The 18227-nt window shown below is 41.4% G+C and overlaps 1 protein-coding gene across 2 annotated transcripts; it reads left to right on the plus strand.

Moving 5' to 3' along the window:
* On the plus strand, positions 1-2137 carry LOC140855440 (BTB/POZ and TAZ domain-containing protein 4-like). 2 transcript variants are annotated; one of them, XM_073251320.1, is made up of 5 exons: positions 1-541; positions 844-968; positions 1135-1441; positions 1584-1897; positions 1984-2137. In XM_073251320.1, exons 1-5 carry the CDS (start codon positions 311-313, stop codon positions 2093-2095), a joined length of 1089 nt encoding a protein of 362 aa, XP_073107421.1. In that variant the 5' UTR covers positions 1-310; the 3' UTR covers positions 2096-2137. The 2 variants fall into 2 exon arrangements, with proteins under 2 accessions (XP_073107421.1, XP_073107422.1); XM_073251321.1 differs by having other exon boundaries at positions 1141-1441.
* The last annotated feature ends 16090 nt before the right edge of the window (positions 2138-18227 follow it).

The raw sequence follows: 18227 nt of genomic DNA on the forward strand, positions 1-18227 counted from the left end.
CGGTAACAAATTATTCCATTCCTATTTTAATCTCACTGTATCCTTTGGTTCATCGTATACTTCCGGCGGCCCCCAAATGATCATCCTCGGATCCTAAAAACATTTGTCTGGATGCCCCGTACTCCACCTCCTCTCCCTCGGATAAACCATCTTTTCTTCATCTTATTCATTGACTGTTTACGAGCGGTTCTCATATCTTCTTATATCGAAGTAGATCAAGTTTCTTCTTCCTAGTTATTTTTGTCTTTGGTTTCTTCCCTCAAATCTTCTCTCTTTGGAGACAGCCAAAGTACAAGAGAAGCATAGAAGCATGGCAGAGCAAGAGGGGAACAATGTCAGCAAAAGTTCTCCCCCAAGAGCACCACCATTTGTGGGACTGGATGCTATCCGTAGCCGTCGAAAGGGATCAGGAGAGAGGAACTGCTGTGCTGCTGAGGGTTCGAGAATGGATTTCTGGGACCGGCTTTTCACCGAAGGCTACGGAGCTGATGTTCGGGTTCAAACCAATTGCGGCATTATCTCTGCCCATGCTAGTGTTCTTGTTAGTATACTTCCATCTTTCCTTTTTTCTTTTTTTTTTTAATTTTTTTTTGAAGGTTAAGAGGGTATCATCAAAAAAAGAAGGTTAAGAGAGGCCAAAAGAGCCACCCAAATTTATTAAAAGGTCAGAAGAGGAGGTTTACATCTGGGATAGAGAGGCAGCAGTCCCTGAGTACACCACGAAATAACGCTAAGATGAAGAAGATGTGGGCAAGAGAGTGAGATGTGGGTAGCGTTCTCCTTTCGCATATTTGATTATGATCTAACTCCAAGTAATGTTACTGTTTTTGATGTAATGCGCAGGGGATGGCTTCTCCGGTGCTTAAAAGCATGTTAAATAATTCAAAGGGCCGCAGGAAATCAATCTCTATTCGTGGTGTTCCCCACGATGCGGTCCGGGTGTTCATTCGCTACCTCCACACTGCATGGTAACTACTACAATGACTCATTCCCTCCCCTCCTCTCTAATCTTTGGAATTGTAAAGTTTATCTATATATGTCTATATCTATATCCATATCTTTATATATATCTATATCTATCTATCAATTCATCCATCTATATATATATTGGTCTTATATTTGATTTCGCTTTAGTTGCAGGCAGGAAGAGATGGATCAGTTTGTCATTTCTTTGCTGGTGCTGTCGCACTGCTTTATGATCACCTCACTGAAGCAGGAATGCTTGCAGAAGATGGAGAAGGGATTTCTGACCACGGAGAATGTGATTGATGTGTTGCAGCTGGCACGGCTCTGCGATGCTCCCCGTCTCTGCCTTCTTTGCTACCGCTTCATCGCAAAGAGGTTTGATGCCATCTCTACATCCAAGGGATGGAAGGTGATGAGGAAGAGTAATCCAGAGTTAGCAAAGGAAATTGTGAAGTCCATCAGACATGCTGAATTGGTGAGTTATACTTCCATTTGAAAATTAGGTGTTCTGCAAGTGTTCTATTTTTTTAAAACTATTCATCTGCACATACTTGGGATCTCATGTTTTGTTTTTCTGCAAATATTTAATTGACCGTTGATTCTTCTTCTCTGTTCAGAGAAAGCAGGAAAGGTTGAAGAGGTTGGAGGAAAGGAAGATATATCTACAGCTGCACGGGGCAATGGAAGCCTTGATTCACATTTGCAGAGATGGGTGTCGAACAATTGGTCCAATTGACAAGGTCCTCAAAGGAAGTGACGCCCCTTGCAATTACCCTGCTTGTAAGGGGCTTGAGTTCCTTGTTCGCCATTTTGTGGGGTGTAAGAATAGAGTATTTGGTGGTTGCTCTCATTGTAAGAGAATGTGGCAGCTGCTCGAACTCCATGCGAGGTTGTGTGACCAAATGGACGAATGCAGCGTTCCCTTGTGCAGGTATCCTAGATATATACATATGCATATACTTGCATACGTACATATATACTTTTTGTTGATAGCTAAACTATTGCGACCTTTTATAGGCAACTTAAGGAGAAGATGCAGTACCGCAAGAAGAAAGATGACGAGATGTGGAATATGTTGGTAAGCAAAGTACTGGAGGCAAGGATCTTTTCTGGTGCACCCTTTCTCTAGTCTGTCCTTGAAAGTTCTGTCCGCGCGAGATGTTGACTACTCTTTTTCGAAGTTTGTAATTATATATATATATATATATATATATATTTTTTTTTTTTTTTATATATATATAATATATATATATATATATATATATATACATATGTATGTATATATGTATTAGGAATGTACATTGCCTATATCAGGAATATACAGAATATTAGGAATGTACATTATCTACAATATTTTTTACAATGGTATGTTACAGAATATTAGGAATGTCCATTGTCTAGAATATTTTATAATTACTATGGTATGTTTTTGAATTGGAAGGATCACGTGATTGATACCGTGATCTCTCCAATTTCCTGCCTGTTTCTCTCTTCTTCATCTCTATATATGGATGTACATATCATAGTGAAATACAATGAAGAGATCTTCTCCACTTGTTTTTTTTATGTTTCTCCTCCTTTTCCTGCATCTCTCGGGCTTTTCTTTTACATGGTATCAGAGCAGAGTCGCCATTGATCCAAGTCTTTTCCTTGATTAAGCGCTTACAGCAGGTTGTTGCTGAAGCGTCCTCTTGCACGTAGCTGGAGGCAAATAGTTGTTACATCTTGTCCTCATCAACATGTCCGATCAAATCGATTAGAGCACCACAATCGAATATATGGTGGATGGTTCGTCATCGACCTTAAATGCTGCGCATGACCCGGCATCTCCCTATTTCATCTCACCTTCAGAGAATCCTGGGAATGCCCTTGTGACATCTCTACTCAAGGGACCAAACTATCCTGCATGGCGAAGGGCCATTATCACTGCTCTTCGAGCCAAACAAAAAATTCGATTCGTTGATGGGACACTTGCACGACCTATAGATGGATCACGGGATCATTTTCTCTGGGATACGTGCAATTCAATGGTGATGTCATGGATCTACAACTCTGTTGTATCAGAAATCTATGACAGTATTTTTTTTTTTGAAAGTGCTCGAGATATTTGGGTCGATCTTGAGGAAAGATATTCTCAAGGCAATGCTCCTCGCATTCATGAGTTAAAGACCCAAATCTGGAGTTTCAGGCAAGGCAATGATATGACTATTGCCGCTTATTATGCCCATCTTCGTGGCTTGTGGGAGGAACTTACGGCTTATTCCAAGGTGCCGACTTGTTCGTGTGGAGCCACTAGAGAGATCCAAGTTGAGAAAGAAGAAGAGAGACTACATCAGTTTCTTTTTTGTCTCAAGGACTCCTACGACACGTTGCGAGATCAGCTGCTGTCCATGGAGCCATTACCAACAGTTAATAAGGCATATGCCTTATTGATTCGAGGTGAAAAGCAGAAGGAAGTCGCCGCTGTTCGAACTTCTCAACCTGAAGCCGCGGCTCTCGCTGTTAAGCCCATGATAGAAAGGGCGAATAAAGAGATCGGCTCCAAGGAAAGAAATAAAAAATATTTTCGATGCGACCATTGCAAGAGGACAGGACATACCCGTGATAGATGCTTCGAGCTAATCGGGTACCCACCTGGATGGCAATCCAAAGATCGAGTTAAGGGTAGAGGCAATGGAGCCGAGATCGGTAGTCAGCACCAAGGAAGGGTTGCCGTGAATGCTACTACACCATTGAATACAGACAGAATCTCTCCAATACCAGGTCTTTCTCCTACACAATATCAGCAACTTATTTCTCTTCTTGGACAAGATAAGACTCAAAGTGCCGTAAATTTTGTTGGTAAGGCCTCTCTTGATTCTTTTCATCATTCTTGGATCCTTGATAGTGGTGCTTCCGAACACTTAACCTTTTGTAAGTCCTTTCTTCATGATATTGAACCTCTTGACAATGCACTCCCAGTTACTTTACCTAATGGAGTCAATATGCCTGTACATTCATATGGTGATGTTACTTTGACCAATGATATTACCTTGCACCGTACTTTATATGCTCCTAATTTTACTTGCAATCTTATTTCAGTAAGCAAACTTGCTCGAGAACTTAATTGTGCTGTTCTCTTCTTTCCCACATTTTGTGCTCCACAGGACCTTGCCACGAGGAAGCTGATTGGATTGGGTGAACTCCGGGATGGTCTTTACTACTTCAAAGGCTTGGCAATACGTCCTACACGGACAAATAAAGTCAATGTTTCGATTAATCTCTGGCATGCTCGGTTAGGACATTGCTCTTACAAGCATTTAAAACTTGTTCTTTTCTTTCAAATACTTCTTTTGATTCCATAAATAATTGTTGTGACATTTGCTATCATGCAAAACAGACAAGAAAGCCTTTTTCCTTGAGCATTAATAAATCTGCTTCACCATTTAATTTAGTTCATATCGATATATGGGGACCATATCGCACCCCATCACACACGGGAGCTCATTTCTTTCTCACTGTTGTTGATGATTGCACAAGGGCTACTTGGGTTTATCTATTACAAAGAAAATCTGAGGCATACCAATGCTTTGTTAATTTTCATGCTATGGTCAAAAATCATTTTGATGCCAACATTAAACACATACGTAGTGATAACGCTCAAGAGTTTGTAGCCGGACCATTGAAATCACATCTTCTAGAACATGGGATTATATCACAAACTTCTTATGTTGGGACACCAGAACAAAATGGGGTGGTTGAGCGTAAACATCGACATCTATTAAATGTTGCCCGTGCTCTAAGATTTCAAGCCAACTTACCTATGTCATTTTGGGAAGAATGTGTTTTGACTGCCACCTATTTAATTAACTTAACACCTACACCAAAATTGAATGGCAAGAGTCCCTACGAACTCTTATTTCATAAACCACCCACCTATGATCATCTGAGAGTTTTTGGTAGCTTTTGTTATGTGCATGAGACGTCCAGTGATAAATTTCAACCTCGTTCTCGTGCTTGTGTGTTCGTTGGATACCCTCTTGGTCAAAAGGGTTATCGTGTATATAACCTTGAAACTCATGAAATATTTACTTCACGTGATGTTATCTTTTATGAGAAGACGTTTTCTTATTCTCAAACATTACCTTTCTTTTCTATTATACCTTCTTTTTCACAACCAAATCAGACTGATTATGATGTGGGATTTCCTTTGACAACCAATAATTTACCTCATGTACCTAATTTGAGTCAGACCCAAGGATAAATTTCAAACCCTATTCCTTCTCATGAGTCAGATCAAACACAAACCAATTCTATTGATTCGAACCAAATGTCAAGTTTGAACAGGACTCTTGATGCAATCGATACTATCTCTCCTGAGCAGGCTTCACCTTCTAAGACCATTAGACCTAATTCACGGCCCGTCAGAGATAGGAAGCAACCCGTTCGATTACAGGACTACATTGTCGATGCCCCAAGAGTGGGGAGACCCCCAGACACATCCGCCAATTCAGTGACCTTAGGTAAGCCTTATCCTATTTCTTGCTACCTCACTTATTCTAAGCTTAATGCTTCCCATCGAGCTTTTATTTCAGCTATTACCTCTCATAAAGAACCTAAAACCTTTTCTCAAGCCGTAAAGGATCCTAAGTGGCGAGAAGCAATGGGGGCTGAGCTCACTGCTCTCCAGCAAAATGGCACTTGGACTTTGGAGCATCTACCACTCGAAAAGAAACCCATTGGATCGAGATGGGTATACAAAATTAAATACAAGGCCGATGGTTCTATTGAGCGATACAAGGCTTGGTTAGTGGCAAAGGGATACACACAAATAGAAGGCCTTGACTACACCGAGACTTTTGCTTCGGTGGCTAAATTGACTACAGTACGGTGTCTTTTAGCTGTTGCTTCCGCTAAATATTGGCAGTTATATCAGTTAGACGTCAACAATGCTTTCCTTCATGGCGATCTTCATGAAGAAGTATACATGACACCTCCGCCAGGATTTCTAAAACCAAGTGATACACGTGTTTGTCGGTTGCGTAAGTCTCTTTATGGACTCAAGCAAGCGTCAAGATAGTGGTTTGAAAAGTTTTCCCACTCCTTGCTCCAATATGGTTGTACTCAATCTAAAGCCGATCACTCTCTATTCATCAAACAGGATGAGGACTCTTTCATTGCCATTCTTGTTTATGTGGATGATATGATTATTACAGGGAATAACCCTTCGAAATGTCAGGCACTGAAACAATATTTGCAAGACAAGTTTCACATTAAAGACCTGGGCAACTTAAAATATTTTCTTGGATTAGAAGTGGCACGATCACCTTCGGGCATATTTGTATCACAACAAAAATATACTCTTGACATTCTCCAGGAGATCGGAATGATTGGGACCAAGCCCACAAAATTTTCTATGCAGCAACATCTCAAACTCACGGCGGATGATGGAAAACTACTTGATGATCCCGGTCCATATCGTCGATTGCTGAGATGACTCATTTATTTGACCATCACTAGGCCTGATATTGCATACTCGGTGCATGTTCTGACATAGTTTATGCAATCTCCTCAGCAACCACACTTAGACGCAGCCTTCCACATTTTGCGATATTTGAAAGGGTCTCCAGGTCAAGGCATATTTTTTTCAAGTGTCAACACCTTTCAGTTATATGCTTATTGTGATGCAGACTGGGCAGGATGTCCCATGACAAGGCGCTCTACTACAGGTTTCTATGTTTCCTTAGGAGATGCTCCGATTTCTTGGCATGCTAAGAAGCAGACAACAGTGTCTCGTTCCTCTGCAGAGGCCGAATATCGGACTATGGCACACACTATCAGTGAATTACTATGGCTTCGAGCCCTCTTATCCGACCTCAGTGTTTCACATCATGGTCCCATGTTCCTTTATTGCGATAATCAAGCAGCTTTACACATTGCTACAAATCCTGTGTTTCATGAGCGGCCAAACATATAGAAATTGATTGTCATTTTGTCAGAGAGCGACTACAATCTCAAGACATTGCTACACGATATGTTCCTACACATTGTCAGCTTGCAGATATCTTTACCAAAGCTCTCGACTGTGATCATTTTCAAGAGATTCTATGCAAGTTGGGCATTCGAAATCTCTATGCGCCAACTTGAGGGGGACTATTAGGAATGTACATTGCCTATATCAGGAATATACAGAATATTAGGAATGTATATTATCTAGAATATTTTTTACAATGGCATGTTACAGAATATTAGGAATGTCTATTGTCTAGAATATTATCTAGAATATTTTATAATTACTATGGTATGTTTTTGAATTGGAAGGATCACGTGATTGATACCGTGATCTCTCCAATTTTCTGCCTGTTTCTCTCTTCTTCATCTCTATATATGGATGTACATATCATAGTGAAATACAATGAAGAGATCTTCTCCACTTATTTTTTTTATGTTTCTCCTCCTTTTCCTGCATCTCTCGGGCTTTTCTTTTACAATATGTATGTATATATGTATGTATATACATATATACATACATGTGTATGTATACATACATATGTATACATACATATATACATACATATGTATGTACATATATACATACATATGTATGTATATACATTGTATGTATACATACATATGTATGTATATACATATATACATACATATGTATGTATATACATATATACATACATATATATGTATATATACATATATATATACATATATGTATATATGTATATATATATATATATGTATGTATGTATATGTAATTATTATGTATATCTGAATATATATGTATATATTATGTAACAAAGACTTCAGCGGTGTGTCAATTTGAAATAGTATATATTCTGTAAAGATTTCAGCGTCCAATCCTAAATTCATGAAGCAGCCTACAATTTCTCTAAGTTTTTCTCATTTACCTGAAAAATTAAAATGATTTGTGTGTCTTCGTGGACTCATGATCTCGTAAAAACAGATCAATTGTTAAGTTAGAATTTAGTCATTCATCAGGCACTCTGAGTTATGTATATTTTGGACTTAAGTGAGTCCAGAGCCAAGATCGATGTGATTGAGATGCTGCTCTACACAAAATATGTTCTTGCTGTTGGGCACACAAATAGCAGGAAATTTTCTCTAAGATTTTTTTGCATATCACGCCTAATATTTTATCAATACTACATCTAAAACCTTTTTGTTATCATTATTCCAAATCAATCTGCATAAATTTCTGCCTATTTTGTAACAATTACCTTGGATTAGGTTTACTTTAACAAATGAATGTGAGGTCATTTCTTCAAGCATTTGGTGGCTTATGCAATCTCATGATAAAGATGCCAGTCCCTCTGAGACCCCAACTTCATCTAGTCCACCGATTAGGCAGTGGTCTCCCAGCTCAAACACCTCTCCAATGAACCAGTCCTCTCCCTCCAAGCGGAGTTCATCACCTCTGAGAGGCAAAATCGAGCCTTCGATGCTTGGGGGATGTTTGGTTCGCAACTGAAAATAGAATTGGAATGAAAATCGAAGTGAATTGGAATCGGAATTGAAATGGCTATATCTTCCGAAACATTTGGTTCGTGATTGGAATTAAAATCGGAATCAGAATCAAAATAAAAATTTGAATCTTTACGAAACAGTAGAGATTGAGTTTTAGATAGATTGGGCCATCTCCATTTCACCTCGAAATCGGAATCCAAATAAAACTCCTCCAAACCAACTCATTGGCATGGAAGTCACCCATTCCAATTCCCGACCCCAACTCATCCCAACCAAACACCCCCTTAGATCTATCCAAGCTATTTGTTCTCTGCCTTGGTAGATGGAGGGATCAGTCTCCAAGGATCTAAACTAGAAGGCACTGAAGAGGAGGGAGGGATAGAGGAGTCATGATCCAGGTGGGGAAAATGCTAATAATTAAGGTCTATCTCTCGTCTGATGAGTCTAATGTTGGGGGGGTTAGTCATGATGTTGCCTTATGATCAGACATAGATTTAGACCAAGCATCGGATGATCATGGAAGCCTGCAGTTTGTGGACTAAAAGGTTGTGATGTCACCTACACTAGTTTTAAAATTTATGGTTTTTGGTTAACTAGGGCCCATGGTAGCACAAGTGAGGGAAGCCTAATAAAAGGAACATCTTGTAAATAAAAATAATTTTATCTGAACCGATTTGTAAATAAGAATAAGAAGAGGTGTGATACACAATATTGATAAAATTTTGGATGTAATATATTAAATAATAATAATAACAATAACAATACATCAAATAATAATAATAATAAGGAGAAATTTAATACAAACCGAATTTATGAAAAGGCCAAGAGTCCAAAATGACCGTGTCCAGCAGGTCCATCAACAAAGGTCTCTAACGACCTAAGGTTGGCCACCATCTTCTTTGATGATTTGGGGTCCGCAACTACTTTTGCCTATTAGCCCTCCACAATCATCTGACTAGAGCCTTACTCGTCAACAGTCGCTCGACGACCCCTGCATGTCATCATCGATGACTCTCCACTGACAGATCACTCATGCATTATAAAGCAGATCTTGGCGAAGGCACAAAATAACTGACCCCTAGAACTCACCGACCAATCTTTGCCTTTACAATGCTCAAGTTGGCAACTCCATTCAAAACATGATACCCACGAAGCAGCAACTGTCACTGGACCGATAAGGCAACCATATTCGCCACATCCCAAAAATATCGAGCGACAATCTTGTGCCCAATAAATCACATCCTGATTGTGCAGGATCGTACAACCAACTTGCTAACTGAAGCTCCAATTCTCTGCTATAAAGGAGATCAAAAGAGGACCCTGGAGGAAGGTACACAATCACTTTGCCTCTCACGCTCTTCCTTCTATGGAACAAGATTTTGATTTGAGCATTGAAGGATTCTCACCGGAGCCACCTCCGGTTAGAAACTTTTTTGTAGGTCTTGCACCCAGGAGGCCCACCTTGTCATTAGCTCTAGTGTCCCGATGTCGGGCGATTTTTCAGAATAATAGATTGACGCTAGAGGAAGGACTTTTTGACCTATTTTTAAAAAAGCGCAGATCGAGAGCAGACACCATGCCATCAAAGCAAGTCTCATCCTGTCTCACCAATGCCACTGCCTCCCGTCAGGCAGACAGCCAAGCCAATAACCAGGTGCAGCCACTAGCGATGGAGACTCCACCAGTCCAGCCAATGCTTGTCACGACGGACCAGTTCAACCTGCTCTTCCAGCAGGTCTAAACTTAGATGGTTGCCATCTAGATGGTACAAACCATTCTTGCACTTCAATTGATGGCACCGTAACCTGATTAGGCTACTCCCGCACCCCCTTCAGTGGTGCCACCAGTATTTTTCTCAACGGATCCACTAGCACCTCCTACGGTGGTGCCCCCACCGAATCTGGCTCCACAGCCACCACTACAATCAGAGCGGCTGTAAGCACCTCCGTAGAGTCCAGAGAGGACATGACTCAATCCCTAGTCGTCACTCTCCCCAACACTCCGAAGCCTAAACCGTCTGAGATCTTACCATCGAGAGATGGTTCTGGATGCTCGATAAGTGGATCTATGCTATTCACAACACCTCCCTAGCACAGCCCTATGATGGGTTTAGTAGCGAGCCACCCTTCACTCCTAGAATAATGTAGGAGCCACTCCCTCAATACTTTAAGGTGCCCCAATTCGAGGCCTATGACGGGATCGTCGACCCCATCGATCACTTGAAAGCTTTCAAGGCGGCGATGCTTCTGCATGGAGCAACTGATGGAATCCTCTATCGGGCGTTCCTTACTACTCTCAAAGGGGCAACTCGACAATGCTATTCGAGCTTGAAATTGGCTTCAATTCACCCTTTTGAAGAGTTGTGCTAGTCTTTCGTCAGTTATTTTGTCAGCAGCCAACGATAACAAAAGCGTTCTGACTATCTCCACACCATCAAACAAAAGAAGAGAGAGTCGATCCATGCTTTCGTCAGCTGCTTTAATGCGGCGACTCTAGAGGTTCATGACCTAGATCAGTCGATTGCGATATCTACGATGATGGATAGACTTTTGAGAAATGACCTTAAAAAATCATTGGTGAAGACTTTTCCTTGGGATTATTCCAAATATGCTTGTCCATGCAGAGAAGTATGCCAGCATTGAGGAGGTTTTCACTGAAGAGGCCCTTGCTAGTTCTGCTGTGGCAAGACAATAAGGAGTGCTCTCCAAGGTGGGAGGAGAGAACCCGCTAGCACTCCCTGTCCCCATTCCAAAAATAAAAAAATGAGGGTGCTCCTTAGAACCACCAACCCCAAAGTCCTCAAAGAAGGGATCGACAGCTTTCACCGTCGAGGAGGTACATTAACTACACTCCACTGAATATACCTAGGACTCAGGTGTTAATGCAAATAAGAAAATAACTCCCAGAAGCAAGGAAGCTTCGGACACTCCTGCATTTGAGGAACCATAATAAGTACTGCCTGTACCATCATGATTACGGCCATGACATAAAAGAGTGTGTCAATCTTTAGGATGAAATTGAAGACTTCATTAGGCATGGTCACCTTGATTGCTTCATCTTGCAGAGGTGGGAGCGGTGAGAGTGATGAGGAAGGCACTGCAGGTGTCCTCAGTCAGATGAGCAACTACGACAGACAGCGCCACATGGAGCTAGAGGGCTCAGTAGGGATGAAGAGGCATCGAAGAGGCAAAGAATTGGGGAGCTGATAACTTTCACCAAGGAGGATGCCTGAAGAGTTCAGTTCCCGCATAATGACATGGTTGTTGTAACTTTAAATATCGCAAATTATGGTGTACGCCATGTCTTGATAGATAATGGAAGCTTTGTCGATGTATTAATTATTTTATGATGCATTTTTGAAGATGGGGATACATGTTGATCGGCTGGAAAGAATGGACTCCCCACTTGTCGGATTCACCGAAGACACCGTCCCTATTGAGGGGGTCATCACCTTACTCATAAAGACCGACTGATCTCCTGCTCAATCCATCATGCAAGTTGACTTTTTGGTCATCCGAGCACCTTCGGCTTACAACGCTATTCTCGGTCGGCCAGGCCTGAATGCACTTCGGGCTGTCATATCAACATATCACCTGAAGATGAAGTTTCCGACAGCTAGTGGAGTTGGACAAGTTTGAGGGGACCAAGATCTGGCACGATATTGCTACAGCATCGCTCTTCAAGGAGGTCACCCAATCGAGTTATACCCGATCAAGGGACTGGATACCCATGATGAGTTGGAGGAGTGAGCAGAGCTCGTCGAGGACCTTATCTCAATTCCACTGGTGGATGAAAATTTAGAGCATATGATCCAGATTGGATCAAATCTGGATTAGGTAATGAAAACCTAGCTAACCTCATTTTTGCAGATGAATTTGGACATCTTCGCTTGAAAACTAGCAAATATATCAGTCAAAACTTGATCCATCAGTGATCATGCACCGACTGAACATGAGCCCAAAGTACTGCCCCTTCAAGCAAAAGAAGAGGAGTTTCACCCCAGAATAGTAGAAGGCCATGGCCGAGAAGGTGGATAAGCTGCTTCAGGCAGATTTTATTAAAGAGATAACCTATCTAGAGTGAATAGCTAATGTGGTCATGGTGAAGAAGGCAAACGATAAATGGCGGATCTGCATTGACTTCTCTGATCTTAACAAGGCTTATCCAAAAGATAACTATCCTCTATCAAGAATTGATCTGATGGTCGATAAAATAGCGCCCTCTTCTTCTTCGTCAATGGTCCCCAAATTTCCCACTTGTTAAGGACCTTCTAAGCTCGGTCCCGGTTTGGATTAGACTACCCAACTTAAGGCTCAACTAGTGGACTCCGACGATCATCAAAATTATAGCGAGTTCCATCGGCAAACTATTGTATATGGACGAGCTCACGGTGTCAAGGTCAAGGCTGACGTATGCAAGAGTTTGCATTAAGATAATCCTCTATCCCGGACCATTCCATTCACCTAGTACCCTTCTGAATCTCAAATGGCTAGGACACATTCAATTCTTTCTTGTTTTATTGCTTTCTTTACTGATTTTCAGTTTGAAGCAAGTTTGCATCGAAGTAAGCGTAGAGGAGATTGGTCAAGCTCCACATCGGGCTATGAACTCTTGTCCTTTATGGATGCCTTCTTCAGTTATAACCAAATCCGGATGGTGTCCGAAGATGAGGATAAGATCTCCTTTGTTACTGATTGAGATCTTTTTTATTATAGGATGATGTCCTTTGATTTGAAAAATGCAGGTACGATTTATCAATATCTCATAAACAAAGTCATCAAAGATCAAATCGGATAAAATATAGAGGTGTACGTGGATGATATGCTGGTCAAGAGCAAGTCCATGAGAATCCATATTGATGACCTCGAAGAAGCCTTCACCACTCTATGAAAGTACAGGATGAAGTTAAATCTAGCCAAATATACTTTCTAGGGGACCTTTAAAAAATTTTTGGATTTTATGGTCTCCAATCGAGAAATTGAGGCCAATCCGAAGAAGATAAAGGCCATACAAGAGATGAGCCCTTCAAGAACAATCAAAAAAGTACAATGCCTTATGGAAAAAGTTGCTGCTCTAAACCGGTTTGTCTTAAGGTCGGCGGAATGATGCATGCTCTTCTTCTAAGTTCTAAAGTAGCCAAAAAACTTTCAGTGGACTGAGGAGTGCCAGAAAGCATTTACCGACCTTAAGGGCTATCTTAATTCTGCTCCATTGCTCGGTAAACCTGATCCTGATGAAGAGTTATATCTATACCTTACAGTTTCGCCTATTACTATGAGTGCAATGTTGGTCCAAGAGCGGAACAAGATACAGAAGCTGATCTATTATATCAGCTGAATATTGAGGGATGCAGAGACCATATATTCGAAGTTGGAAAAGCTAGCCTACGTGTTCCTCATCATAGCTAGGAAACTCTGACCCTACTTTCAGGCTCACACCATCATCCTTTTAACTGATCAGCCGATAAAGAGTATCCTCCATCGATCGGGCACATCCGGACAGATTGTAAAGTGGACAGTCGAGTTTTTAGAATTTGACATTCAGTACCAGCCCCGACCATCCATCAAAGCATAAATCTTAGCCTACTTTATGGTGAAATGCACTATCCCAGACGAGTCAACTAAGGAAGAAGAGCTAGAACCACAAGTCCTAATTGATGAGGGTCCTTTGGAGATTGTTGACAACTCTTGGGTGATATATGTCCACAGCTTATCCAACTCCTTAGGATCTGGAGCAGGTTTGATTCTTACTAGTTTAGAAGGGACAGTGATCGAATATGCCCTGTGCTTTGAGTTTCCAATCACCAACAATAAAACTGAATATGAAGCCTTGGCTGTGAGGCTCTGAATAGCCAAAAAACTGGGGATATAAGACTTGAGGGCTTGCAGTGATTTTCAGTTGGTCGTCGGACACATTCAAGGCAGTTATGAAGTCTAAGGGAAAAATATGATAAAATATTTTCAAAAGATTAAAGACCTAGCACTGCTTTCTATAAGCTCGAAATTCAACAAGTATCCAGGTCGGAGAACTCAAAGGCAGACTTATAATCCAAACTAGCTACATCAGCATTGTCTGAGTTGTTGAAGAAAATATTCTTTGAAATAATAAGCCAACCAAGCATTGAAGAGTCGATGACCGTACTGCAGATTGATGAAGAACCCTCTTGGATTAACCCATTGGTTGGCTATCTAAAGGATGGGACCTTGCCTCTAGATCAAAAAAAAGCTTAGAAGATCAGGTATCAGTCGGCCAAATCTCTTTTTCATAAAGAGAAGTTGTACAAGAGGTCTCATTCACCACCTCTCCTGAAGTGTCTGCGACCGTCCGAAGCCGACTATGCTCTCCGAGAAGTACATAAAGAGATTTGTGAAAATCACATCGATAAGAGAGCATTGGCCTATAAAATCCTCAACTAAGACTATTACTGATCGACCATATAGCAGAAAGACTCCGAGGACTATGTATGGCGGTGTGATAAGTGTTAGAGGAACTTCAACATACAACGACTGCCCATCGTGTTGATCACTCCTATCTACCCCCATTGGCCCTTTGCATAGTGGAGAATGGATATTCTCGATTCTTTTCCACAAGCATTGGGCCAGTGCAAGTTTTTACTTATCATCGTAGACTACTTTACTAAATGGGTAAAAGCAAAACCTTTTGTCCGCATCATAAAAGCAAGGACGATAAACTTAATCTAGAAGGTGATTATCTGTTGGTTCGGCCGACCTTAGGTGTTGATTACTGATAATGGGCATCAGTTCATAGGGGCCAAATTTGAAAGATTCTATGAAGAATATGGGATAGCACATCACCTCACTTCCAGCGCCCATCCTCAAGCTAATGGTGAGGCTGAGGTAACAAATTGCACAATTCTATTAGAGCTGAAGACAAGGTTGGACAAAACTAAAAGATCTTGGGCCGACGAGCTTTATTATGTACTATGGGCATATCGGACGGCCTCAAGAGTCCCAATAGGAGAGACTTCCTTAAGCCCAACCCTTGGGACAGAAGCAGTGATACCAATCAAAATCTGGATCCCATCGGCAAGGATAGAGAATTTTGATGAACAGATCAATTCACAAAGGTTGCACGCCAATCTAGATCTGCTCGAAGCAGCCAGAAAAAAGGTGCACATCTGAATAGCAGCTTATCAATAAAAGATTGCCCAGTATTACAAAATCAAGATCTGAAACAAGATCTTCAAAGTCGACGATCTAGTGCTACGCAACACGGAGGTATCCCAACCAGGGGAGTGAGGTAAACTGACCCCAAATTGGAAGGATCCATACCAAGTGGATGAGGTCATCAAGCTAGGAACTCATAGGCTAAGACAACTTGATGGAACAGCGCACCCCTGATTGTGAAATTTGGAGAACCTTCGAATCTATTATCGATGATGTATCACAAAACCCTCCTTAATTAAATTTCATTTTTCTAACAGACATCGGTCCCTTGTCTTCTCATCAATCGATGGGAGATATACAATGGCCTTTGATCGGCTAGTCCTTAATACGAGGAGACCTCGATGACTAAGAGGTGGGGGCTAACCTATAGGACCTCCAAAGGCCAAACTTTGCTCTTCAGCGAGTCAACACACTTGAAGACCTTAGTCATACAAGAAACGGAAGGAAACCTAAAAGGACCTCCGAAGGGCGAACCTATAAGTCCCTCAGCTTATAATACGATACATATGGAGACCTCAATGACTAAGAGGTGGGGGCTAACCTATAGGACCTCCAAAGGCCGAACTCTACTCTTCAATGAGTCAATGCCATTGAAGATCTTAGTGGTGTAAGAAGCAGAGAAAAACTTTAAAGGACCTTCGGAGAGCTAACCTATAGGTTTCTTAGCTTACAATATGACATATGAGGAGACCTCAATGACTAAGAGATGGGGGCTAACCTATAGGATCCCTAAAGGTCGAACTCTGCTCTTTAGCGAGTCAATGCCCTTGAAGCCCTTAGTCATGCGAGAAGTGGAGGAAAATCTAAAAGAATCTCCAGAGGGCTAATTTATAGGTCCTTCAGCTTACAATATGACACATGAGAAGACCTCAACAACTAAGATACGGTGGCAATCTATAGGACCCCCAAAGGCCGAACTCTGCTCTTTAGTGAATCAACACCCTTGAAGACTTTAGTCATGTGAGAAGTAGGAGAAAACCTAAAAAGACCTCTGAAGGACTAATCTACAGGCCCCTCAACTTACAATACGACACACGAAGAGACCTCAGTGGCTAAGAGGCAGGGGCAAACCTATAGGACCTCCAAAGGTCGAACTCTACTCTTTAGCGAGTCAATGCCCTTGAAGACCTTAGTCATGCGAGAAGTGGAGGAAAAATTAAAAGGACCTCCGAAGGGCTAACCTATAGGATCCTCAACTTATAATACGAGGAGACCTCGATGACTAAGAGGTGGAGGCTAACCTATAGGACCCCCAAGACTTTAGTCGTGTGAGAAGTAGAGGAAAATCTACCAAAGGGCTAACCAATAGGACCCTCAGTTTACAACACAATGACCCTTAATTGGCCAAAGAAGAAATTAACAAGCATCCATGATACACAGAGATGTTGAGGAAAGCAAGATAACTTTTTTCATTGAAATATTTATAAGAAAAAGATAGTGCCTGAAGCACCACCTTACAAGAAGATAAAGAAAAAAGAAGAAGAAAGAGAAAGGAAGAGCAGAAGAATAGATGGATGAGAGATGAAAACCCACCTACAACAAAGGAAGGAGACGAAAAAAATGAAGCAATACCAGAACCTTCAAAAACCTCTTCGGAGACTCACACCAGGAGAAGAAAGAAAACTTTTTGTTCCAGGAACTACGGCAACAGACAAAGGAATCAAAAAGTCTGGCAGTGATCGAAAAAGACAAGCACTTCTCCTATTTATAACCAGAAGAAGATAATGCTTAGATGCCAAATTATTTCTTCTCCAACAAGTCGAATAATGTGGCACACGTGTCATTTCCCTATTCGGCCAGTTACTACCGTCGGTCATGCTAATCGGTGCCATAATTTGAAAACAAATGATGAAGTGATAGACATTTAATTCCATCATGATGATTTAAGTCATGCCGCCTCAAATCTACTTCAGAAAGTCGTGCACGTCCCATCAATCACAGAGCCCTTTTCACATCATCGGTTCGAAAAGCACAGGTATACTCCCTTCGTCCGACTAAAGTCGGACTCGAAAGTAGAGGGCATATATTGGAAAAAATTTTGTACGAGCCGAATTTATAAAAAGGCCCAGAGCCCAAAATAACTGTGTCTAATGGGTCCATCAATAAGGATCTCTGATGACCTAAGGTCGGCCACTATTTTCTCTGACGATTCGAGGTCAGCAACTACTTTCGCTTGTTAGCCCTCCGCAACTATCCGACTAGAGCCTTGCTCATCAATAGCTACTCAGCGACCCTTGTACGTTATCGCTGATGACTTCCCGTCGATCGACCACTCATACATTATGGAGCAAATCTTGACGGAGGCATAAAGCGACCAACCCCTAGTCATCACCGACCAATCATCGCCTTCACAGTGCTCAAGTTGGCAACTCCATTCAAAATACGGCACCTGTGAGGCAACAGCTGTCACTGGACCGAAAAGACAACCATATTTACCACATCCCGAGAATATCGAGCAATAATCTCATACCCAATGAATTACATCCTAATTATACGGGATCGTGCCAACCAACTTACCAACTGAAGCTCCAATTCTTCACTATAAAAGAGATCAAAAGAGGATCCTGGAGGAAGGTACGCAATCACTCTACCTTTCAC

The sequence above is a fragment of the Elaeis guineensis genome, chromosome 2 (genome assembly GCF_000442705.2).
Source record: "Elaeis guineensis isolate ETL-2024a chromosome 2, EG11, whole genome shotgun sequence".
Lineage (NCBI taxonomy): Eukaryota > Viridiplantae > Streptophyta > Magnoliopsida > Arecales > Arecaceae > Elaeis > Elaeis guineensis.